This window comes from Felis catus, chromosome A1, assembly GCF_018350175.1.
Source record: "Felis catus isolate Fca126 chromosome A1, F.catus_Fca126_mat1.0, whole genome shotgun sequence".
Classification (NCBI taxonomy): Eukaryota; Metazoa; Chordata; class Mammalia; order Carnivora; family Felidae; genus Felis; species Felis catus.
In genome coordinates, this window is record NC_058368.1 from 81,310,780 (window position 1) to 81,337,045 (window position 26,266).

General features: G+C 55.6%; 1 protein-coding gene and 1 long non-coding RNA gene across 2 annotated transcripts in view; both read left to right on the forward strand.

The window, feature by feature from the left end:
* LOC109499227 overlaps positions 1–26,266 on the forward strand; it is a 120,446-nt gene that overhangs the window by 57,750 nt on the left and 36,430 nt on the right. The window lies entirely within an intron of this gene.
* SOX1 (SRY-box transcription factor 1) lies at positions 21,198–25,192 on the forward strand. The gene has a single exon (XM_023253292.2). It carries the CDS (start codon positions 21,918–21,920, stop codon positions 23,094–23,096), a length of 1,179 nt encoding a protein of 392 aa, XP_023109060.2. The 5' UTR covers positions 21,198–21,917; the 3' UTR covers positions 23,097–25,192.

Here is a 26,266-nt window from a genome sequence, read left to right on the forward strand (position 1 = left end):
CTGCTTATAACTCCCAATTCTTTGCTGAGTTTCCCAATCTGTTTGCTTATTAAGACTAGGTTTTACTTCAAGTCTTTGAACATATACAAGTTCCTTTAAAATCTTTCCTAAGATTGGGGCGCCTGGGTGGCTCAGTTGGTTAAGCATCCGACTTCAACTCAGGTCATGATCTCACGGTTCGTGAGTTCCAGCCCTGCGTTGGGCTCTGTGCTGACAGCTCAGAGCCTGGAGCCTACTTTGGATTCTGTGTCTCCTCTCCCTCTCCCCCTCCCCTGCTCACGCTCTGTCTCTGTCCCTCTCTCAAAAATAAGTAAGCATTAAAAAAAAACTATAATCTTTGCTAAGTGCACACTCTGGGCCATCTCAGGGTTAGTTTCTATTGACCAGTTTTTGTCTTGACTAAAGATCTCATCTTCCTGTTTCCCAACATGCCTACTGACTTTTTCAAACTGTTTTTGTTTGTTTTTCTCCAGCCACATTCAGCTGTTCATTTGGAAGTGTTGGGTGTCAGGAGTTCACTTAACCAAGGCTGTGGTTTGGCCATAGTAGAGTTAGTGAAATAGGATGGATTGAGACTGTTTTTAAGGCTGTGAGCACAAGGACCGACTGGACTATGAACTGGGTCAGAGAAGTTAACCCCAAGAGCTGCACAATTGTTGGAGTTAAAGACTAGAGGTTTGCACACAGGCATCTTGCAGCTACTGTCCGTCCACATGACAAGAACACTGGTGGCAGGTGCTTATGGGGAAAGAGTCACAGATACAGACCATGTGTCTGTGTGTGGATTGTAGATAATGTGTCCTGGAGACTGAATTCTGCTCCCCTCATCTTTTTAGTATTGACTGTTATGACAGCAGGCAAATCAGTGACTGAATGATCACCATAAACTTGGTTTCCTGCTTTATTGGTGCAGATCCGTGGGCGTCTAGTGTTTCCAAAGGCCCTCTCACTTGGCCAGACTTAACTGTCAACATATATTTATCTCCCTTGTGGATCTTTCCAGGCCTTGGCACTAGGTTTTGCTGGGGCTGGACTAGAGGAAAGCTTACACAGGAACGCGTTCCTCACTCCTGAAGGGGTCTTTCTGGTGTCTCGTCTGGATGCCACGGGTGGCAGAGGGGGGTGTGTGAGCTCTCTCTCGCAGCAGGGCTGGAGCACAGACAGTGTCGGCACCGTTCATGCTCCGGTTTTCTGTTTTCCTCTCGATCCCTTACCAGCTCCTGTCTGGTAAGCCCTGGCGAGTCTGGCCTTGTGCAAGGACAACCTGGCCTTGGGCCACACACAAGGGCATCCGGGCCCTCTCCTGGCATGATTCTCCCCACTCTGATGTTTCACCCCACAGATTCCAGCTGATTCAGGTTCCCAGAGCTCCGACTGCTGCTTTCTCAACTCGGGGGGTGGGGGGCACCGTGATCCCTTTGAGCTCTAGCCGTCTGCACCACATCCAGTAAATTGTCCCCAGGCAGAGAGCAAGGGCATGAGCTCACCTCACGAGTGTCCTTCTGTTAAAGATCATGCTCTTGGGATGCCTGGTACCTGCTGCTGGGAAACTGCTGTCTCTCACATATTTTGCAATATTTTGCAGTTACCTGTGGCTGCAGGGCAATCTAGTAACAGTTCCTCCATCATAGGCAGCGGCCCATTATCATTTATCTTTACCTATCCAGTAAATATTTATTGAGTATCCACAATGTGCTAGACATCAGAAATGCAGGGTTGAGGGGCGCCTGGGTGGTTCAGTCAGTTAAGCATCCCGCTCTTGATTTCAGCTCAGGTCGCAATCCCAAGTTTTTGAGATTGAGCCCTGCGTCAGAGTCTGGGCTGAGAGCACGGACCCTGCTTGAGATTCTCTCTGCCCCTCCCCTGTGCTCCGGCATGCACGCTCACATATTCTCTCCCTCTCAAAAAAAAAAAAAAAAAAAAAGGAAATACAGGGTTGAACAAATGATGCAATCTTTGCCCTCACAAAGTTTACGGTCTAGGGGGGGAAATGGATATTAAACAAATAGCCACAGAAATAAGTCTGTAGTTAAAACTGCGATAGATGTTCGGTGTTTGAACTGTGACAGAGTACCCTTATTTACACTGTGTGGAAACCTCTTCAAGTTAGTCGGGTGATGAGCAGGTGGGACAAGAGTTTGGGGACAAAGTGTCCAAGATGCAAGAGCTTATGAGAACCAAGACAAGGTTATGAGAGGAGACCCAAGGGCTTGACACTGGTACCTGGGGACCCAGTCCAAGATGGCCCCGGCATAGCCAGTGGGGCCTTGGCCAACAGTATGAGATTGTATCTTCAGAGGAGGGGCACCGCTGAAATGTTCTGAGCAGGGTCAGGTTCAGCAGCGTGCTCCGCACATGGGCAACAAAACCCGATCTGGTGCTCACACATCCGTTGCGCCTGCGTCTTCCAAGACGGCGAGGACGATACGCCTCTCAGAGGGCACTAACTCAGAGGGCTAGATGCAGATGTTGGCCACGAGAGAGGCAATGTGATGTAGGTCAGCATCTATCGAGACCATGAAGTTTCGGCAGTTAATCTTTGCCTTTCAAATGTTCAGGTGATGAGATCGGCCTCAAAAGTCCTTCCCATTTAATGCGTTGGCTCTTTGGGCTCCCGGCGCGTGTGGTTTGCCATAGTATGGACCAGCTGGGTGACGGAGCTGAGTTTTGTCCATCAGGCGGGCACTCTAGAGGGCAAATGCTCAAAGACGCTAGGGTTGAAGAAGAGTGGAAGGAGAGGAGGACGACCCACAGGAAAATCACTCTCATACAATCACCAGAAATAACTTCTACCGTTTTCCTTGGATCCCTGACAAAAAGAGCCAGTTAGTAAAATACCTATTGCCGTCAAGGTTATCCTTATATGCCACTCTTCAATTTAAGCTTAAACATTTTTCTATCATCAAAGAGAAAGCCTCAAACACAGCGTCTCCAAACTCACTTACCAAGTCAGCCCTTCACACGGTCGGCAAAGTGCTTATTATTTCTCTCCACTCAAGTTAGGCAATTTTTGCCCAAGAGGGACAAGCGTTGGTCAGTCTGATCCATTTTGGCGTCACTCGTCTGGTGACTTAAATATTTTCTTTGTGGCAAAGAGAAATTAAGATTCATATGCATATGCTACTTTTTCAAACTATTGCAAAAGGAGCTTGGTTCCCAAAAATTCTAAAGAGATTCTGATACAGTTACAGCCTGCGTCTTTTCTGTGTAAGATACTAGCCAAAAAGATGTGTGTCTGTGTATGTGCACGCGTGTGTGTGTCTGTAGGCAGCTATACGCCCATAATCGTGTGCGTATATAACCTAGCATCTCAGTGCCACCTCACATATATTTTACTCGGCTAAATTACTGAAAATAAAATGTATAGTGTGATATATTGCAAACATATATTGTGTACAGTTTGTATATAAAAAAGAAAGAATGATTAAAAGTCGATGACAGACTGTTTATAAATCTTGATTGCTTCATAATTTTAACTTTGAGCAACATTTTTATCATAATTATAGGCTTTCTTAAAGCATTTATGCAGATTGTTGTTACTCAAAAGGGGGTTTATTCCATTTTGGTGTAAACTACACTTTTTTTTTCTTTATGAAATCACTCTTTGAGTTCCTAATACTCACTACTCTGCCAGAGCTGCAAAATTCAAACAGCAGGAAGTGTTTATGTCAAGAGGGCGGTCGCTGTGCCCCTGCCCATCTGCCCCCCGCATGGCCCCACTGGCTGGGGCGAGGGCGGAAATTCCCTGTGATGATCGGCATTGATCTTCAGATGCTTCTGGATTTCTCTTCCGACACTGATGCTCCTTTGAGGCCAGCACACTTTTGTACCCACTTCCCAGACCAAGAAGTTGAACCCTAGAGGTTTAAATCATGAAGGATGTTCCATTATTCAAGTCTGGGCTCACAAAGCATTAGCTCTAGCAAGGAGATACAGACACAGTGAAATCCTGCTGCCTTACTGTGAAGCCTGGGAAATTGAGGTCCCAGACTGGTGAAGCAACCATGCCCCTCATAGTCAGATGTTCGCCTGTGCTGAGCTCACGCGCCACGATGGAACCTTATTCTAGGCTGATTCGTTCAGGAGCTTCGGTAGCATGTACATTTGAAACCAGAGAAAAGTCCTATCACCTTTTTTTCCCAAGGAAGCTTCACCTTCACCACGTGGTCACAGACCTAAAAGTGAGGGAGGAAAAGAAACCCGTCACCAGAAACAAAACTAAAACAAAAGCAAACGAAGCTTTAAGCAGTACACACCGGGGGCACCTGGGTGGCTCAGTCGGTTGAGCATCTGACTTTGGCTCAAGTCATGATCTCACAGTTCGTGGGTTCGAGCCCTGCGTTGGGCTCTGTGCTGACAGCTCGGAGCCTCGCGCCTGCTTCATTTTCTGTGTCTCCTTCTCTCTGTGCCCTCCCCTGCTCATGCTCTGTCTCTCTCGAAAATAAATAAACACTAAAAAAAAAATGGAAGCAGTACACACTGGACGGAAGAGAGCAGCATTAAAGGCCGACTGAGGGGGCCGGTCCAGAAGAAACACCCCAAGTCTCCCCCAACCCCACCTGTGGACCTGCTCTCCAGCAGAGGACTGTGTGCCCGGCGAGGACAAGACCCAGTTCAGCATCGGGTCCCCGGGGCCCACGCGGGGACTGGCACGCAGTTGGAGATCAGTAAATCTTTGTGAAATGGATGAATGAAGTTCTGAAAAAAGAAAAAAAAAACTCCCACACCAAAGAAGGAATAGGATCCAAAGGCTGTAATTTATGGAATAGGGGTCGCACCCCGAGTATTTCAACTGAGCTTTTGGTCAAGTCCATAAATCAGCCTTTTATCAGTGGAGGTAACACAAAACTTAAGATTTGGTAACTGTTTCCCAAAAGAGCCAATTTGATTACAAGACAGCAGGTGACAGAGTGCCAAACAGCTATTACAGACTGCAGGTCTGAAAAACATTCTGAGAAAGGAGAATTCATCCTAGGTTTTCAGATGAAAACACTGAAGTGTCAAGGTAGATAGAGTCCCGGGTTCCTGCAAACAGATGCCTCTGGCCAGGGCAGCCCCTGATCAGGCTGGCGGCTTTCTCCCTGGACAATGAGGCATGGCTTGGCCTGACATCGCTCCATCCACCCACGGCTCCCCTTTGCCGGGGAAACCCACATGAGCATGTCCGCAGGAAGACCACACGAGAGGGCTTGGAATGAATGAATGACACGGTGATTTTTTGAGCGCCAGGTCTCGGGTGCTTTTACAGTGACCACATCACTCAGTTGTTCGATAATCCTACAAGCCAGGAGTGAATCTCTCTACTCTACAGGCGAGGGCACAGATTGGGAGAAGGGGAGTCCCTTGCTCAAGGTTGCACGGCACAGGACAGCAGAACAAAGCCAGGCTGCAGTGCAGGTGGCCTTGCGCTAACTAATGCCAGGACCACCTCACTTGTGAACAAACACCTCCACGCTGACAGTGCGCACACCGCTCTCCCGGGCGCCTGCCGCCCTCAGTGCCATCCACAGGCTGGAAAGCCTTGTCTAGACTACGGTGCGCATCAACTGTGAAGCAGACGAGGCCGTAAATATTAGCAACTTTACTAAGTGATTTTAGCTTTTCGAAGATCATCTGTTTCCGTTAGAATTAATCAATGGCTGAGAAGATCCTTTATTCAAACATGTATTCATATAGAGAGGTATCTACAGAGAGGAAGCTCCGTATTCATTTATGCGTGTGAGTACATCACACTCCTCCTCCTTTAAGGACAACTAGTCATTCAAGTTCTTCTCCACGGACCACATTTAACCCTTTGGTGAGGTCCTCCAGTGATTACAGGTGCGCGTCTACATGAAGCCTGGAATAAAATGAACTACTGGCCCTTTCCAGCTCTGATTCAGAGACCATTTGGAGATCCCAGTTCTCTTCCTGTTCGAGAACTTGTGGACTCAGTACTAAGGGCACCCGCTTTGCTGCGAGGGTTGGCTGCCGGGAAAGAATGGGACGGGAGAGGCTTATGTCCAGGTAAATGTGAATATGGAAACTTGGGAAATCAGCAAAATTCATTATTTTACTGCTCACGACTTGGTTTGGTTTAAATCCTTGGATAAATGGCATGGAAACATATCACCAGGAGAAAGACATTATCATCTTTAACAAAGAGTGAGTAGATAGAACTTAAATAATTGGGGGGGTGGATTCGAATAATGTGGAGAGCCCACTAAATATGACTATGACTGTAGACGCGGCCCCACCTCCTGGAAGCTTCCTTCGAAAGAAGCCTGCCCTCTCCAGCCTCTGCTCGCCTCCCCTCCCCCCTCCAAGCCCCTCCTCAGGGCTCTTCCAGTGGCCTTTCTCCCGTGGGCACGGCTGCAGCACACCTAACACTGGGACCGTGTAGCCCCTCAACCACACATGGCTGTTATGTTCAGCACGTGTGACTTGCCCTCCCCTCCCCTTTACGCCTTTTACACCTTAGTAAGTCTGTTCAGTGACGACCTGCCTCTTGCCCGGTCCTACCTTCTAACTCTAAGTCAGACATCACACGTGCTGAGGCAGCTCTGCCTGCCCGAGGTGACACCGGTCCTGTTTGACATCCCCCAGCACCCCCGTTCACTTCAGAAGGCCAGCGAGGATTCTGTGGGACAATTGGAGGATGCCCGATCGTGGTCCACCATATATACATGGGAACACGGATACATCCAGAGTACACGTCAGCATAGTCCACGGCGTTGCCCACGGAGGCTGTAGTAAGCGCTTTTACGTTATAATACTTCCTTAAAATTGGAAAACCATTTATTATAATTACAAGACGACGTGATTTCTTGGAGGATTTTTTTTAAGTTTATTCATTTATATAGAGAGAGAGAGAACACGCACGCACAAGCTGGGGAGGGACAGAGAGAGGAGGAGGGACAGAATCCCAAGCAGGCTCAGTGCTGATGCAAAGCTCACCCACCAACCGTGAGGTCATGACCTGAGCCAAGATCAAGAATCAGACACTTAACCAACTGAGCCCCCCAGGCGCGCCCCTCTTGGAGGATTTTTAAGTAATTTCTTAGAAATACTAGTTTCAGTCAGGGAGTCTCAACTCTGAATTATAATCAGAGTCACTTTGGGCCTTTTTTGAAAATGCTGCTAAGTCTTTCAGGAGATTGAGTCAGTTGATCTGGGATAGGACACTGGAATGTTCTAGAAGGCAGCAGGTGATTTGAATGTGAAGTAGAGCTGCGTTCCCAGTAGTCTGGATACTTTCACGTGTGAAAATAGCGGGCTGTGGTCAGAAGGTGAAATCTTCACATCTTTATTTTTATGCATTTAGAATTAATTAGTCCTAAGGCCTGTGAAAACTCTCACAAAGTTAGCACATCTGGTTTTCCATTACAATATAATCAGACTAAGTGCACACCAGAGAAGCTTCGGTTCTCTTCAAACTTCCAGTGGAATATTTGTTCTTACATTTAAAAGAGTTGGGGGAGCATTAAATTATGTTTTGATTCCATTCCATCAAGGAGACGATGCGACACAAGGAGGGGCCTTGTTTCCAGCGTGTTTAGCGTGTGCGTTTGTGGAAAATGAGAATGAGTCTCAGGCTGACGGTATGGTAAAACAGATTAAAACTAGCGTTTTGACCTCTGTTTATTATAGATAGTAGCCTAAAGACTCTTGGTCATTTTTAAAGGCCTGCCATGAGGGAATTTGCAAAACAGAGTGGAGCAGCTTTCTTTCTCCAAGGGAAAGCCCTGAGAATTTTTTTTTAATGTTCATACTGATACATGTGCCTTTTATCACATCTTGTGGTATAATCAGAATCTTCCGTTTTGACCTTCCAGCCTCAAGAATAAGTTCTAGCTGAAGACTTGGGAGGATGGTTCTGGCAAAGGGAAGGAGAAGTGTGGGGGGAGCAGCAAACCAGAGGCCGTCCCTTTTCTAAAAATCTAACAAGAAGTCTGTTGTCCCACGGGCCTTACTTGATAAATTAGGACATAGTCTTGTAAACATGTGCATTCCGTGGGCAAGTTGGGCATTGCCGGCAGGTGACAACTCGGGACATTTGGGGAAATGTGGGGAGACACACGTCTGTGCGTGAGTAAACGCAACCGCCCTTCCTGCGGAAAAATCAGCCCATGCACGGATTTGCCAGGAGAACCGAACGTGCAGGACCCCGCGCCCCGCAACTACGCCCCAGTGTTAATGGTGCGCGGGGACCAGACATACAAAGGGTCCGCGGGAGCTGCAGGGAAGGAAAGGGAGGCGAGGTTCTCCAAGAGCTCGGGGCCCTGCAGGCCTTGGGGAGGAGAGCCCGCTGGGGAGAGGAGGGGGAGTCCCAGGCCCGCCCGGGGGCGCCTGAACAAAGAAGATGTTCTTTTGCGCCTCCGCCCTCCCCTCGCGGCAGCCAGGGCGCCGCGCACCCTCCGCCCCCGCCCTCGGCACCTGCAGGGAGAACGAGCGGATCCGACCCGCGTGCCCCAGCTCGGGCCAGTGGGCAGGGGGAGCGGCCGCTGCCCCCCGCGCTTTGGTTGTGGCTCTGGGCCTCGCTGCGGCCCCGCGTGGCCGCCGACACCTGGCCGCCCTGGGTTGTGCCCGCCAGCTCCGCCACGGTGGCTGGTCGGCCTCACTGACCGGGGCCGCGGGAAAGGCTGGCAGCGGGGCCCAGGTCGCCGGGCAGAGGCCGGGGCGCGGCGCGGGCCCGAGGGCAGCGCGGGGCTGCGCTCAAGGTCGCCGGGGCCCGCCGCAGGCGTGTGCAGGGCTGAGGCGGGCGGGCCGGGGGCGAAGAGTGGCGGGGAGGGCGGGGGCGGGCCCCTCGCCGCAGTCCTTCCCCCGCCGCGCAGCGCCTTCGGCCTGCGGGGCTTCCTTGCCGAGTCCCGAGGCCGCGACTTGCTTCCCGGAGAAGCGCGCCCCGAGGATGCGCGCCCGCGTACGCAGGGGCCCCTCGGAGCCCGACCGGGAGGGAGGTTAAGGATCCACAGCCCCCACTGATGTGAGATGCGGGTTTGACATCTGTTTGCCACAGTGTTTTGCACTTAGCCCAACACCCACTATTAAGTGACAGATCGTGGCAGCCTGTCAAAGCCGGCTGACTGGCGGCTGCGCCGCTTACAAAACCACTCAAATATTTGCAGTGTTGTACCCAATCTTTCAGTGATTTAACGTGTAAAATGTAAGTCAAAGTTTTAAATCTGGATTCCAAAATGTTTCCATTCTCCATACAGAAGGAAAGCGCTCTCAGGGTGTCTGCTGGAATGGGTCCAACCCCAGCGCCTTCGTGCCCCCCCCCCACCACGAGATTCCTGCGCAAAACCGGTTTAAAAAACATGTCAAGCACCACACTCTCTCTTCCTGTTGTCACCGACATTTCAGGTGACATAACTAAATTGCCTTAAACTCCAAGGGAACGCGGTCTCTCAAAAGCAGATTTCAAAAAATAATAATAATAACAACTGCCAAGTCAAGCAACCTACCTGCTTTATTTTGCATGTAACAGTTACACCAGCGTGCCTTTCGGGGAAAGCGAACCGCTAGGAAGGGTCCCGGCTAGCGTCCGAGCTGTCCCCCCATTTCCAGAACACTACCTCCTCTCCCTGAACTTCTTGGGAGCCGAGTCCGGTTCAGAAATAATTTGCAACTGACATAGTGTTTCTCTAGATTAAAGTCCATTGAGTAAAAGTCATGTGGGTTTTTTGTCTCCACAATTGGAGCCAGACAAGGATCTCCTGAAAACTGCAGCTGCAAGCAGTGAAAAAAAAAATTATCACGCACTTGTCCAAGATGTATAGATAAGTGCACACACCCTCGCCTTGGAGCGCCAAGGGGCTGACAAGCACCGAAGACGTTCCCGTGAGCCCTACTGCTACTTCTTTATTCAAAAAAAAAAAAAAAATGGTAAATGGCTTTCCCTCTGGTGGGAGGGGTTCATGTGTCCTTGGGGTCATCATTTTCAGAAAGACAGCTCTTGATCCATTTCCAGAGAGTATCAGAGGGTGCTAGTTCTAAGTCCCGAGTGCTGACATCTTTACACAGTTGAGGAGAAAGAGAACAGAAGAGAGAGAAAAGGAAGGCGGTAGGGGGGAGACAGACACACACGCACACACACAGAGACAGAGATAACAGAAGAGAAGAACAGGGAAGAGAGGCCCAAGTGGGGGTGGGGGTAGGGGTGGGGGTGGGGCCGAGATGTGGCTCCAGCCCAGGCGCCTTCGCCGCGGGCGGCTTGGTCATCCAAAGGGGCGGCCAGGGACTCTGCCCCGCAGAGGGCTCCCCACCAGCGGTGGAGCCGAAATGCCAGGCCACCTAACCGTGGCCACTTTTTACCTGGAGAGTTTTGTGTCCACAACACTAATCCTTAGTCACTGCCTTCCGTTCAGCAGCTGGGGGGGGGGGGGTTGCTTAAAAGCGAGGAGCAGAGGAGGAGGTGGGGGACAGAAAACAAGGCCAAGGTGTCCCCTGGGCGGGAGAACAAAGCTGAAACTCCATCGCGGAGAGGGGCGAGCCTAGAGCGGGGACGTGGCGGGATGGGAGCAGGGGGCGGCGCCGATGGCCCTGGGACACGGCCGAGGGGACTCGGGACCGCGGGTGGGGGCGGACATCCTCCCCCTCAGAGACAGGAGAGCAGCTGGAGGCGAAAATCGGAAGCGTGTGTGATATGGGAGTGACATCTATTTTATGGGGAGGGGGCAGAGGCTCGCGGGCAGCCTGGGCGGAGGTGCAGGGAGGAGCGCGCTCTGGCCCCTGCGGTTTTGCTGAGCGGGAATCTGAGCCCAGGCGGGGCCTGGTGGGGAGCGGCGCAGGGGGATGGGGCCCAGGGCGAGGGGCGCGCGGGCGGCCCGGGTGGGGGTGGGGGAGACGGGGGCGCGGCGCAGGGGCGCGGGGGGCGCCCGGCTCCACCTCCCGCTCAAAACGGCGTCGCAGCTGCTCGCGAACCAACTGCTCGATTCTATTCACTGTCGAGTAGGAACAAAAAAGTGGCTATTTATTAGAATACTTGTTTGGTATTGTTCGGCGCCACACAAAAGGCGTTTCATTATGTGCAGGGATCCCCCTTTTTCCAGAGAAAAACAATAACTTGAAATTGTCTTTAAAGTCTTCCCTATCAATAATAAATTTCATTTTCTTGTCTCTCTCGCCCGCAGCGCGTGTGTCTGGGAGGGTGTGCGCGAGGCGGGCGAGCCGCGGGTGCGTGTGCAGCGAGTGTGCGAGCGGGGGAGCGTGTGTGCGCGTGTGAGTGTGCGTGCGCGTGGCGCCGCGTCTGCGGTGCGGGCGCCGCCGGGAGCCGGCCGGCGGGGGTCCCCGGGCGGAGGCGCCCGGCGCGCGGAGCGGGCGGGCCAGCGGGACCCGAGGCGCGGGGCCGGCAGGTGCGGCGGGCGGAGCGCCGGGGACCCGCCGGCGCCGGAGGAGGAACTCACTGTAAGTGCCTGAACTTGCGCGGGGCCGCGGGCCGCGCGAAGCTGGGGAGGGGGCGTGAAAGGCGCGGGGAGGGGCGCCGTGTCTCCACAGTGACTTCCCCAAAAGGCGCGCACTGTGTCCCCGCGGCTGTCCCCGGTAAAGAACAGGTGCGTAGCCGTGGTGACCGCCTAGGGCTATTCTCGAGCCTGGCGGGGGGTGGGGGGGCATTTGTCATTTTCTAGTCTGTACGGTCACTCCTCCCTCCTTCCCGGCTTTTGGGATTGGCCGCTGCCCAGTGGACCGACACTTGTTCCTCTCCGGGTCGCCCTGTTTTGGCAGGGCGGAGGACGGTCGGGGCAGCGGTTTGCGGGAGGGCTGGTGGCGGCGGCGGCGGCGGCGGCCCCCTTCTCCCGGCTCCGCGCCCTTGCCCTTGGCGGCGCTGGCTCCGGCTCTTGGCTGTGAGCACCCGGCGGCGCCGAGAACGAAATCCGCCGGTGGAGATTACGTTTTAAAAATGAACACGTAGAACGTGTGCCATTTAGTGAGAGGTGTTTTGGGCAAAGAATCAATTTAACTTTGACTGACCGACGGTCTTGACTGTTAATACACACACACATACACACACACACACACACACACACACACACACACGCCAATGAGCAGTGAGCCCTTGACAAGCCGCAAACGCCTCTGGACCCACCGGGTGCCCGGGCCGGAACCCCCCGCGAGCCTGGCGTTCGTCCTGGTCCCGCAGGCTAGGGGAGGGCACCCCGAGATGGGGTCCGGGGTGCCCCCAAAGCCCCGCCCGCTGAGCGGCGGGGATGACCCCGGCGCGGGCGCCCAGTCCCCCTCGGTGCGTCCTCCCTCCTCCTGCGAAATCGCGCCCGCTCGGCATCTCTGGTACCCGCCTCGGTTCTCCGGGCGCACAGCCCGCAGCCTCCCCACCCGCGCGGGGCCGCTGCCCGCTTCCGCCCTGATTTCCCAGGTTTGAGCCGCCCGCGGAGAGGAAAGGTCGAGAAGTTTCAAGGGTCACATGGATTCTCGGCTGCGGCCGGTGCTGGAGTGGACGGACGGGGCGGGGCCGGCCTGGCAGCCATCGACCGGGGACTGAACGAGGCTGGCCGACTCGGCCTGCAGGAAACAGGTGTTCGAACACGATAGCGGCCGCCAGTCAATTAACCCATTAACAGCCCGCTTTACCGCATTGGTTTCCGGGAGCGCAGAGCGGCCGGCGTCCTGGAAGCCCCTTTGTGAAGGGCGGGGGAGCGGGACGGACTGCGCTCTCGGCACCTCGATGGGCTCAGGGCACCCCCAAAGCCCCGGCCACCTCAGCAGTGCTGCCCAGGCGGCGGGTCAGGGCTTTCCCTTAGGCTGGAGTTGGGGAGGGAGGGGTCCTGCTCTGTTCTACCCCAGAACCAGGATCTCGTTACCCCAGGCGCCTCCCCCTGCTTGGGCCTAACGGGCCTGTGGTGCCTGAAACGTCCCGCGCGGCCCGTGTCCCGGACACACCCAAGGGTGGCGAAGACCAAAGGTTAAGGCCAGGATCCACGCGGAAAGGAATTCCACCCCCACCCCACCTCCTCTCCAGGTCTCCCTGGAGAGCGTCTCTCCCCGAAGCGCGAGGCAGGCCGGGTAGCTCGTCCCAGCATGGACCAACACAGAACGCCCAAAAACGACAGAAAACGTCCAGGTGGCCTCGAGTTCTGGTCCTCTTTATTCCTGGAGAGGTTGGAGCGAAAGGCTGAGCCAGGAGTGGGAGTCAGCTGCTGCCGAGCGTGGGGGGTGAGGTGGGGGTGAAGGGCAGTTGGGATAGAAGGAGGCAGCCTCTGCCAAGGACCCTGGGGGGAAGCGTGGGCAGCGACACTGAACGTACCCATTCCCCTGCCGCCAGTAGGAAGAGGTGGTGGGGCTGTGCTCAGGGTGCAGGCGACCTGCTCAATGGCCAAGATCGCATCTACCTGGAAAGGCCGGTGGTAACTGGCCTCTCCAGTCGCAGATGTGGCTGTGAGCTCTGAGGGCTGAACACAATTTCAGCCAAAATATGTAGAAAGCACAGGGTCCCTGCTCTGTAACCAGAACACCCTTCCCTGTGGCCTGCTGGGGCCCTCTGTCCTTTGGGGGCCCCTCCCCAGAGCCCTGGGTGCCAGCCCTGGAGCAGCCAGTCCCCAAGGGGAGACACAGTGCCAGCAGCCGGTTGGAGAGCTGGAACCCTCCGTTAACCAGTTTTGCAGGAAACTATGTTCACCCACTTTTTCCGCCCTGCCCCCCCCCCTGCCGAGATTTAAGGTTCAAAGGCTGTGTGAAGCAGTTCTCTTCCTGATCTGCCAAACCTTCTGCCTCATTTTCATGGTGCCCCCTCCTGTAGGGAAGGGGCATCCGGGGGATGCTTGGGGGTGGGTTGCGGGTCCTGCCCGGCCCCTCCTGTGTGTGCAAGGCCTGCGCCCCAAATAAGGAGGAAGGAACACTGCGAATGTGGTCCTCAGAAAGCACTCCCCCCCAGGTGGGACCTCGACCTTCACCGGAAGTGGAGGGAAATCTGACTTCCCCTCAGGGGTCAGCCGGCTCTGCCCCCCACCCCCCAGGTGAGAGAGCATCACAGTGAGCCCACGGGCCTCCTTCCGGGGTGCGCACAGGGCAAGGGCGCTGGCTTCTGGGCCCAACCCCACTGCTCCAGGACCTCAGAGGGCCTCCCTTTGTGATTGCGGTTTCTGGAGTAAGCAACACGCCCCACTGAAAGGCTTGAAATTGTGTCAAAGTGATGTTTTAATCTCGTTGAAAAGTGTATTAAAGGACAAGATGTAATTTATGTGAGACGCGCCGATGGAAGGAGAGATTGGAGAGGATGGCCCTTTCGCTCCCGTGAACCCCGTGTCACGTTGGTATTGAAGCCCGTGTGGCTAATCTAATTTGCAATAACAGGCATGGCCTGTAAGAAAAAAGCATCTCTGATTTCACTTTATTTCTTTTCATATAGAAATTCCTCATGACTTGTCTCCTCTTGTGAGTGATGCCTTTTCTATGTGGGGCTAATGAGAGAGTGTGAGACAGGGCTGTGTTCCTGCTCACTGCGCCTCTCCCCTACAAACACCCCTGGTAACCGGGCTCACCTGGACTGGCCTGGACTCAGCAGGGACGCATCAGGGCCTTGAAAGACCCGCTCTGAGCGCTTCAGAAACTATCGCCCCGCGGCCTGCTGGGTGCCTGCGTTTACCTGCAGAGGCTGGTTGTGTCTCCCAAGGATTTTGGCTTTGGAAGTTAGCTCCGTCAGAAGTGCTGTATTCTCAGACCTTTACGTTCTACAGATTTTAATTTGAATGGTGAGGAAGCTCCCCGCGTTCCGGAAAGTTTGATCTTTGATGAGTCTTTGCACTTGCTTACGGAGGACCCAGACACACCCACTGTCACACCAGGTGCTCTGTATTCTTATTACGCGTGGCACACGAGCATTCTTTACCAATAAAAAACTACGCGTTAGAAAATTACAACTTTTGTACAATGTAAAAAGGTGTATTCAAACTGTTAATTATGGGGGGTTGTGTAAATGAAACTTTACCAGTGACCCATTTAATTTGGTGGTAATTACTGACAAAATAAGACAAGGAAGAATCACAATGCAGTATGCTTTCTCGAAGGAGACCATTGCGCACAGGTAGTTAAGCCAAGAAGGAAGACAAAATCCGCGGGCGTTGGTGGGGGGAGGTTGCGGATGTATAAAAAGTATACAAAAATCGCACCGTGAAACCATTCGGATTGAAACAGCAGAGAACGCGGCTCAGGCGGCCTCCGGAGAAGCCCCAGCGAATTTTAGAGGCGCCGGCGTTTTCTCCTTAAAACCCAAGGCTCCGGCACCGACAGGTCAGCTCTGCGGATCCGCCGACTTGAGCAGCGACTTTTTTGGGTCCTGGAAACGCGGGGTGCTCTTTGCAGCCCGGCCTCCGCTCTCCCGGCAGGACCGGCGCCCACGGCGGGCGGAGGGGGGGGGAGGGGAGGGGAGGAGCACCGCTGCACCCCTGCCCAGCGCGCTCCCGGCAGGCGCGGCTGGCGGCCTCTTCCTTCCCGGCTTCCTCGAAGGACTTGCGGGGACAGGCGGAGGCAGGGACGCGGGTCCCGGCGCTTTACTCCCAAGGTCCGCCTGCGGCCCCAGCGTCAGGCGGCGGCTTGGCCGAGGCTAACCAGCCGGGCCTCCGGGCACTGGCCGGGGTTCCCGCTCGACTCGCTTTCCCGCCAAGTTGTTAATCGGTATGGACGCGAGAATACCACCCTTCCACGCCCACCGGGCGTCGCGCGCGCCCACCACGTACCTTGGCCGGGGATGCTGGGACCTCCTGGCTGGCGCCCCGGGCCCGGCGAGGGCGGGGCGGGGGAGGGGGAGCCCGGGCAGAGCTCGAGTCCCTAAAGGCCGCCCAGCAGAACTGCGCCCCAAAGCCGCGCTCGGCCCAGCTCCCCGCCCAACTGGCTTGGGCCCGGTGGGCGCCCTGGAGGAGACACCAGAGTCCAGGTGTGCGGGGCAGGCGGCCCGCCGCGATTCTGGGGGCAAAGTTTCCCACCGAAGGGCCGGGCGGGCTGAGCGGCAGGAGGAACCCGAGCTGGCGGCGAGGCCCGGACGGCCTGGCACCCCGCGGCCGCCCAGCCCCGCGCCCGGCCCGCCGCCCCCCCCCCCTCTCCCGAGCGCCCGCAGCTCCGCCGGGCCGAGGGCGCGGGGCCCCCCTCGGGTCCCAGAGCTTCCCTCCCCTTGTCTTGTGTCTTTCATTCATAAACCTGGTGGCCACGGACGCAGCTTGAATATTGACGCCTCTCCCCCAACTGCTCTGCCGTTAACCCAATTACAGAATTCATCAAGAACTGTGTTGAATTATCTCTTTCCATACAGTATCAGCATTAGCCTAATTAAAAGCTATAATGTCTGATATAATGATTAAATCGTTAGCTCTGCTGTAGGGAAGCAATATTTTGTTTTCCCTTCAATTAGAAGCTGATTGAGGTTTTCAGAGCAGGTCAGCTGTGAAATTTGAATTATATGTGTGAGTACTGCTCACAGGGTGAGCCCCTACTCGAAAGCTCCCAGAGATTCTCCAAATGCTTTCACCCAGAGAGCTAGGAGGCACGAAACAACACTCGCGCGCGCACACACAGGGTTGTTTGCTCTTCGGGGGGGATGTGCGGATCCCCACACTGATGGCTGAGGAAGGCCTTCATGTCCCCTGTCCCGCAGACACGCCGGGCGCAGGCCTCCGAACCCGGAGAGGGCCGCGGACTGGCGAGCTCAGAGAGGCCACAAAGGTCTCCTGCTCAGTTGCCATCCCCAAATGGCAGGGGCCGCTGGAAGTTCCCTACTGGCGAGCGGCTCTTTTTCTTCTCCTTCCTCTTTACCCCTTTCTGTGACTATTTTTCCCCCTTTAAAAGAAAAAAAAATCAACAAAGAAACTTTTGTGCTACTTTGCCTCCGTTGGCTTTGTTTGGGAACAACGGGCCAAGTTAGCAGGGTCAGGGCACAGAGGGGGGACCCAGAGCGCCCTGGGACCCGGGCCAGACCAGTGTCTCTTACGACGCTGGGGTTGACCCCCGCGCACCCTGCCTGGAAAAGCCCCGAAGGCGCGCGCCGAGCCCCGGAGACGGGCGCAAGGCCGCAGGAGCTGGACGCGGGCGCGGGGCCCGAGGCCCGGAGCTCCGAGAGGCGGCGAGGGCGGCAGCGGCCAGCAGACGGCGATCGCGTCCCGCGCTCCCGCGGCTCCCGGCAGGGGGGAAACGCGGCCTCCGCCGCCGCCTCCCCGCGCTGTCCCCCTCCAGCGGCACACGCCTCTCCTCGGTCTGCGCCTCCTGTCGGCAGAGATGACCTCGAAGGCCCGAGCTGCCTCCCCGTCTTCCCTGTTCTCTCTCCCGCGCTCGCTCCGCCGCCGCCGCCTCCTCCTCCTCCTTGCAGCCTCTTCTCGGATCACTTTTTTTCGCTCCCGGAGTCCTGCCTTGAATTGGTGGCTCCCTCCCTCAGGATCTGCCTCCTCGGAATCTCTCGGGTCTCGGTCCTTCGGGGCGACTCCAGAGCCTAGAAGGCTGTGCCCAGTCCGGGCCTCGGTTCTCCCCCTGCCTGGGAAGCCCCAGGAGTTTAACTCCTGTGGGGGCGCAGCCGCCGGCGGTGTGCGCGCATCTCCTGGGCGAGTGTCACCAGGACCCGCCGACTGAGCCAAGGAGGGAAGACAGGAATGTTTGGTCTCACTGCTTCCCTGCGGTGACCTTTCACTGACTCCCGTCCCCACCTGCCAACTCCTGACCTGTCCATCTCTCTGCTTGCTTGGAGCTGTGGACTGGTGCTGGCACAGAAAGTCTCCTCTAGGTGCCCGAAACGCAGCTTTCATTTAAAGATTGCTAGGGGCGATCTACAGGGAGTTCTGTCCACTCTGACCGTCTCTGCTTCCCAGATTTCTCCTGAGCACAACCACGGAGCTGTGGGGAAAGTCAAAGCCAAAAGTCTTAGTTACTCCACACAAGCAGTTTACACTGGTGGTGTTAGAAGTCCAGAACTCAGTTTATTTAAAAGTCAGGGGCTCTTGTGCAATTGCCCAAATACATCATGTACATAGATATGCATATATTCTGTATGTCTACCCACCTACATGTACACGTACAGATCTCCTCTGTAACGCATGATGTTTATGAATGCATATACTCTTTGCGGGCATTGTGTATTCGCATGCGTATGTGTGCCATATGTATATACACATACGTATACATACACCCACGTGTGCATGTGTGTGTATATAATTTCCTCTAACGGAGCTTGGATCTGGATTCTCTTTGAGGATCATGCCCACAAATTAAATAAAAGAACAGCAAGTATCTTCACCTATCCATATTGCCAAGTCGATCTTCACTTTGGCATTTTGAGCAAAAAGATACAATGAAGTTTCTGAAAGCCAAAAAAAAGCCCATTCGGTCAATCATCAGTGAACTAATCCTTCCCTCAGGGTCTGGGCCCTGACGTTACCTGGAAATTGTGTAGTCTGTCTTCAAATCCTCTAGCACCCAACCTTGAAGAATCCCTCAGTCCCAAGGAGGCCCCTGCCAACCTAGTGGAGGTGAAGAGGGGAGAAACAAAACTGGGGAGAGGAGGTGTTTTCCAAACCGGTTTTTGTACGGTTTCCTCTCCTTTCAAAGAGTCACTGGAGAGAGGGGTCAGGAGTGAGGAACTGAGGCTCCCAGAAGCTGTCACCGACGGGAGTCGATGTGACGCCCCTCAGTCTCCATGCCAGGGTGGAAGGCGAGGAGAGGTCTGGCACTCACTGCCCTGCCACTGCCTAATTGGCACAGGCGGCTGGTGCCAATCATCTATCGCTTGGCAACAAGTTACACCTGCGGCTCCAGTTTAATGCTTGTGCGCGTGGACACCCAGAGCGTGCACCCGCTCGGGCCCAGGGAGCATCTCATCACTCAAAAGGGCTTGTGGAGAGAGCCCTGAATGCTAAGCATCAGCGTGATCTCACGCAAGGCTAAACCATTTACCTCCCATTTAGATGCTCCGGAAAACAAGGGTAACATCGTATTTGGAAACAATTTTCAGGATGGTGGTCGAAAGAAACCAGACCGTTCAAAGTCGGCCATCCAAGTTCCCAAAAGCATAAAGCATTCCTGCAATGCTGACTGGAGTGCAGGGTGTTTATAAAATAAATTGCCCCATTGATATGGAAAATAATGTGCCAAGCCTGACTCACACAAAGCATTTTCAGGGGGTCTTAGGCTATTTAGTTTAAAATCTAAATTGAAAAGCAGAGGAAAAGAAATCTTTCAATTGCTAAGTGGATAATATAGTTTATAATTTGTAAACCATTTCCTTTATTTCAGTCTTGCTGACTTTCCATAACACACTGGATCTCACTGCACACCCATCGCCTCCTAAATTATCAAAGGAAAAACGGGCCTGTAGCATTCTTAAACAATATTCTTGTTCTTTTTTTGTTCACTCACAATGTAACTGATATTTGGAGGTAGTGCATGAAACAAATCAAAAGATTTAACAAACTCGATTGATGAAATGAGAAGGTAGTTGAAAACCGACTTTATAACCTAGATATTTAGTGAAAAACTAAATACAAAACGACATTTCCTTTCTAATATAATTATGTATTATTTGATGAGTTCACTATTAACTGCTGAATGGCCTGAAGCGGAAGCAGTTCAATCTGCAGAGACCAATTTGCTGTCGCATGGCATACTGTAGCAACCTTGAAATAATAATAAAAAGGCTATACAGTAATAATCACGGTAACTGGGATCACAGAGAGCAGGACGCCTGCACCTCGGGCGAGCAATGGGGTCAGGATATTCACCACCTCAGAGGTTTTTTTAATGGAGGGGGAGGGAGAAGGTGTCACGTGCTCACTGCCCAGAACACTTCAACGTCCTTATTAGAACGTTTAGGGTCATCGTCGCCGGTACATGGTTATTCCGATTACAAGATGGTCAGTCACGCCGCTGTGGTTGGGCTCGGCTTCACCCACGTCCCCTAAGCACCTCCCTCTCCAGGGCGCGCACACACGCCCGCGTGGAGTAGGCACGAGGGGTTCTAGGGCTCGAGGGAGTCTCTGCAAAAAAAAAGGGGGGGGGCTCTGGGCCACTTGCTTATCGTTCGGACTGAAATGGTAGCGTGAGCGCCACGGTGGGGGCTCTGAACTGGGCTTGGAAATCTCTTGTGCGTCCCCAGATGGAGCACACTGTGAGGGTTAGGAGTTGTGGCCGAAGACAGGGCCTCACTCCTCCCAGGAACCAGGCCTTTCGTTCGCATTATGTAGGAAAGCGGCATCTGTCACTGAGTCGCGAGGCCCCGCTTCTCCCGTTCGGTGTCCAGTGGGCCCCGCTGCGTTCACGCAGTTTTCATAGATCTTGGGCCAACAGCTGCTGGAAGATTCGCTCCAGAAAAGCGTGGGCTCCATCGTTCTTTTGCGATTTCAACAAACTTTTTCGATTGTTGTGGAGTCACTACTAGACTCCAGATAGATCTTGTTGTCTCCCCAGCTCCCTGGCAATTCCTTTTGAGGAGGAAGGAGCCAAATTGAGAAGACGCCCCCAGGCTCATTGAAACCCTCAACAAACACACACACAAAGTTCAGGGCTGATGGAGCGAAGTCTGACAAAACGCCCCCTCTCCTCCTTAGGGGGATTCTCGGGGCCTGGGCCGGGAAGGCCTTGCGGATGAGAGAGGGCACTGGGGAACCTCCGCCCACGCGGCGGCCGAGCAAGTATACCCGGGAGAGTCTCGCAGGAGAACTCGTGGGGGGCTTCCGAGCTGCGGATCTCAGACGCCCTCCAGCTACCCCCGGCTCCCGGGGGCGCGCCTCTCCTCCCAGGCCTCGGCCCCAACTTTCCCCCTCCCAGCAAGCGGAGACTTGGCCGGCGGGGGTGCCGCGGGGCTGGGTCTCCAGTGCGCTCCTCTAAACAAGGCTCGGGGCTGTATTACCCCCCAACCCTCAACCCCCCCCCCCCCGCCCCGAACGAGTCTTTCTCCGTCTTCGCTTTTAAACCCAACCTTAATCGTTCGGAGCGCGCGGGCGGGAGAGGCGAGGAGGGCGAGCTCGGGGTTCGCCGCCGCCGCCGCTGCCGCGCGCGCTCAGGAAGCAGCGTGGCTGTGCCCCCTCCCAGGCCTCCTTCCCCCTCCTTCCTGCCCCTGCTCCCCCTCCTTCCTCCCCTCCTCCCGCCCCGCCGCCCGCGCCCCGAGCTTCTACTCCCTCCCCACGTCACTCGCCAGCGCGCCATGCAAATCACCGCCGCCGCCGGCTCCCATTGGCCGCGGCGCGCTCATTTAATGGCAGCCCGGGCCCGGCGTATGGCTGCTGGGCCCCGCGCGCCGCCGGCCCCGCGTGCGCCTCCGCTCCGAGCGCACGGCCTCGGGCAGGCAGCGGGCAGCCAGTCCCGGGCTCGGCGGCCCCGCTCTCTGGCCCTCTCCTCGCGCCTGCGCTGCCCCCGGCCCCCCTCCCCAGCGGCCCCCCTCCGCGCCCCCCTCCGCGCCCCGCTCCCCCCCGGGCACCTGGGACCGGCACATGCCCAGCGCACGCGGCGCGCCGCGCTGCTAGAAGTTGTAGCCCCGGAGTTGGAGGCCGCCGAGGACCGAGCGCAGGAGCGAGGAGGCGGCGCTCGGCGGCGGCCAGCGAGAAGGCGGCGGAGAGCCCCGGGCCAGGCCCCGCGCACGGCTCACGTCCCGAAAAGTGGAGCTGCAGCTTGGCGACGCCTGCACCTGTTTGCGCCGCTCCGCCGAGGCGACCGGGCTGCGGCGGCGGCGGCGGCGGCGGCGAAGACGGCGACCCCGGCCAGCGCCCTCTTCGGCAAGTGGTTTGAGCGCCAGGAGAAACTTTGCACCTGTGAGCCGGACCTGCGCTGAGTGCGTGTGTTTTTGCCTCCCGTTCCGTTGTCTTCGCTTCCACCTGCGCCCCGCTCTCCTCTCCGGTAGGACTTCTCCCCCTCCCCGCGTCCCGCTCCGTTCGATTGAGCCCCTCTCCACCCTCCGCCCCCCGGCCGTCTATGCTCCCGGCCCTCCCCGCGCGGTGCCGGTGAACCCGCGGGCCGCCCCGATGTACAGCATGATGATGGAGACCGACCTGCACTCGCCTGGCGGCGCCCAGGCCCCCACGAACCTGTCGGGCCCGGCCGGGGCGGGCGGCGGCGGGGGTGGCGGTGGCGGCGGCGGCGGCGGCGGCGGGGTCGCCAAGGCCAACCAGGACCGGGTCAAGCGGCCCATGAACGCCTTCATGGTGTGGTCCCGCGGGCAGCGGCGCAAGATGGCCCAAGAGAACCCCAAGATGCACAACTCGGAGATCAGCAAGCGCCTGGGCGCCGAGTGGAAGGTCATGTCCGAGGCCGAGAAGCGGCCGTTCATCGACGAGGCCAAGCGGCTGCGCGCGCTGCACATGAAGGAGCACCCGGATTACAAGTACCGGCCGCGCCGCAAGACCAAGACGCTGCTCAAGAAGGACAAGTACTCGCTGGCCGGCGGGCTGCTGGCGGCCGGCGCGGGCGGCGGCGGCGCGGCGGTGGCCATGGGCGTGGGCGTGGGCGTGGGCGCGGCGGCCGTGGGCCAGCGCCTGGAGAGCCCGGGCGGCGCGGCGGGCGGCGGCTACGCGCACGTCAACGGCTGGGCCAACGGCGCCTACCCCGGCTCGGTGGCGGCGGCGGCGGCGGCCGCGGCCATGATGCAGGAGGCACAGCTGGCCTACGGGCAGCACCCGGGCGCGGGCGGCGCGCACCCGCACGCCCACCCGGCGCACCCGCACCCGCACCACCCGCACGCGCACCCGCACAACCCGCAGCCCATGCACCGCTACGACATGGGCGCGCTGCAGTACAGCCCCATCTCTAACTCGCAGGGCTACATGAGCGCCTCGCCCTCGGGCTACGGCGGCCTCCCCTACGGCGCCGCGGCCGCCGCCGCCGCCGCCGCGGGCGGCGCGCACCAGAACTCGGCCGTGGCGGCGGCGGCAGCGGCGGCGGCCGCGTCGTCGGGCGCCCTGGGCGCGCTGGGCTCGCTCGTCAAGTCCGAGCCGAGCGGCAGCCCGCCCGCCCCCGCGCACTCGCGGGCGCCGTGCCCCGGGGACCTGCGCGAGATGATCAGCATGTACTTGCCCGCCGGCGAGGGCGGAGACCCGGCGGCGGCCGCGGCGGCCGCGGCGCAGAGCAGGCTGCACTCGCTGCCGCAGCACTACCAGGGCGCGGGCGCGGGCGTCAACGGCACGGTGCCCCTGACGCACATTTAGGGACGCGGGGACTCTGCGGCCCGCGCCCACGACGCGCGACGAGGGAGCGCGCGGCCCGCCCCGGGCGGCCTTGCTTTTGTACAGACGTTTCCACGTTCTTGTAAAGAGGAAGGCACTGGCGACGAGCGCGGGCGACCCGCGGCCCCCACCTCCCCTTTGCGGGAGCTCCTGGGGACCCGCCGGGCGCAGACACCGCCGTGCGGTCTAGGCCGACTTCGGGGCTTTCTTGAGACTTTTTGTACAGTATTTATCACTCACGGAGGAGGCGGAAAGCGTTTTCTTTGCGCGAGGGGACAAAGGCCAAACCAAGCGAGAGGCGACTCCCAACTTTTCTATCCCGGCCGGCGCGCCCCCTCACCCTGCACCGCTTCCTGGCGCCGTTTGGTCGCCCGAGACCCGAGGCTCGGTGCCGGGAGCTGTGCTCGTTCGTTATTGATGTAGTGAGGCAGATCCAGACACTTAACGACTTTTTTGTAGTTGTTACCGCTTTTTTTTCCCCCCCTTTTTTCTTTTTTTCTTTTTGGTTGGTTAATTTATACACAGATCTCCCCAGTGCTTTCGGGTGGCCGCGTTATATTCTGGGTTTTGTAAAACTTTCTGTATCTGAGCATTTCCATTTTTTTTTGTTTTGTATTATTTCTTGTAAATGCATTGTGAAATTTTTATTTTCGGCGTTGCGGTGTGGGGAGGGGGATTCAGATTATGTACATAATTTCCTAAAAAGCCTTTCTTCTAAAAACGAAAAAAGACCTCTCCTTAAAACAAAAAATGCATCGAGTTTTGAGTCAATAAATTTGAGAGAGAAAGAGGGAGAAAAAAGCCCAGTTTTCCCCTGTAATTGGAACGTGCTAATTTTATATGCATGTTTTGTGACTTTAAAATACAATCAGTAAATCAGAAGAAGGAGAAAGAGGCGTTATCAGCATAAACTAAAAGTGAGAGACTCCCCGGGGGAGGGGGGTGTGTGTGTGGGGGGGGGAGATACGATCTTCATGGAGCTCCCTTCAGTGGAAGGGAAGAAACTTAAAATCGATAGATGGTTTTGTAGCATTTACAGTGTTAATACGGATCAAGAAATAATGACCAGGTTTCTAGTCTGGCCCTTTGGTGTGTTGTTTCTAACCGCGGGCCCACATGGCTGCTTCTGCGTCCCCGCAGCCTAGGATCTCTGCCGAAGTTTGGTCTGCAGGACGAAGGAGACCCCGATGGCGGCACCAGGCCCCGGACGGATGACCTCCGTGGGGTCACGGAGGCCTCCAATTGCCCCACAAGTAACAAGATTGCAAATGGAATTTATCTGAATTTGTCTCAAGGGAACACACTTGGAACCAAAATGTAGTGCAACCGAGCCCCCTCCGTCCCTCCTCAGCCCCTCCCTCTGGCTTCTTTCTCCTTGGGAAAGGGCAAACCGATCAAGAATTCTCTCTCTTTCTCTCCCCCCCCCCCAACATAAATACACAGCACACTCACTCTGTACACTCACTCCACCACCCCCCTACCCGCAGAGTGAACTGGGATACACAAAATGTGTTTGTTATTCCTAAGGAGATCAGAGGGTGTTTGATGCTTTAAATTTTTTAATTATATTTTTTCTAGGTGTTTATGGGTACACTGCAGTTTTTTCTGGAATTTCAAGTTTTCTGTAAAACTTTGTCTTCAAGTAACCTGACAGCATTAAATACTGCATTTAAAAGTTATACTGTAGCAAATACGTTTTGAAATTAGTCACAACATAAAGATGAAGTTACGTTCTGGGGGAGAAAAAAAAGCCCTGAGGCCACATCAAAACACGTTGACTTCATCAGCTTTAGGCCTCCTCCTTCATTTTCTTTTCTTGTCCTGGAATGAGCAGAGACCATCTCTCCAAAAATGGGCCTGTGCTCCTAGGTTAACGAGAACCTCCTTCAGCCTGCGTTGGAGAATAGCTTTAAGTAAAACGCTAAACTGGCAATTGACATGTGTCTTTTTTGGAGTCGTTTTGATAATTTGGCTTAAACCATGCATTTTTTAAAGTGACTGCAAAAATTTCAGGAACGATGTCCACTGCTTCTTTCTAACAGATAATAAAGTCCCCTCTTTTTTTCTCTTTTCTTTTATTTAAGCAATCTGATCCTTTGTGACACGGTGGCCCTTGAAAGTGTTTGGATATGTGTGGATTGCTGAGTGGCACAGCATCAGGAAGTAGTCTGGGGATACATGAATAAATGCCACACAACCCTCTGGGAGATGCTTTGGGAAATTCGGTAATGCTCTGCTAATTCACCACACCCAGCTTAAGGAGCGGGCCACATGGCTCTGAAACGTAGGTTAAACGGACTCTCTCCGTGCTTTTGCTAACCCTAATCCCAAATGTCCCCGCACTTATTAAAGCGGCACACAGATGTGTGGTTGTGGCCACAAGTGTGTACGCCCCTGGTTGGTATCTGTGCTCAGCCACTGGCATCCAGATCCTGGCTCATCCCCCGTATTAGTGATGTGGTCACACTCGTGTGTCAGACTGAGAAGTGTAGCACCGGGCAGGAGTTCTGGACACAGCTGTCCCTGGGTCTCCCCGAAGGTGGATGTAGGACATTTTCCCGCCTGTGCGGCATACAGAGCCGAAATTCAATGCCAGGTGCTGGGAGCCACTTCTGTTAAAAACCCAGGAAGATCTTAACATAGGAATTCCTAAAATCCCGCGAAATTTGTTGTGTTGATTAGAACGACATGGAGAAAAGCAAATAGAGATCCGTGAATGACTCCATTAAAAATAAGCCGGGATGGGGGGAGCAGCCGGTGGCTGGGATGCACGTCGGGGCTGAGACCCTGGCTCTCCAGCAGCGTTTGTGCGGTTTACACTCGTGGAGAAAATATCCCACTAGGCCCTGGAGATGGCTCGCTCGCCTGCGAATTTGGTTCTCGTCAAGGTTCCTCCTCATGACATTCAGGAAACCAACCGGGATCTGAGGACTCTGATATGATGGCTTCATTCACTCCCCCAATCACAGGGTGCTTGTTCTCCCCACAGCTTCGTCCCGTCTTTGCTGCAGAACCTGGCGCAGAACGCGGACAGGACTCGCTGGGGAGCCGGGTGCAAAGTTTGCAGAACTTGGCGCAGAAGGCGGTTCTAGCCGCGGGTGGCACGGTTTGCCGCGGGGGGGGGGGGGAGTTGTCTGGTTTCCCACCACCTG

Coding starts and splice junctions, on each gene's coding strand:
- SOX1 (XM_023253292.2), top strand. CDS start 21,918: ATGTACAGCATGATGATGGAGACCGACCTGCACTCGCCTGGCGGCGCC.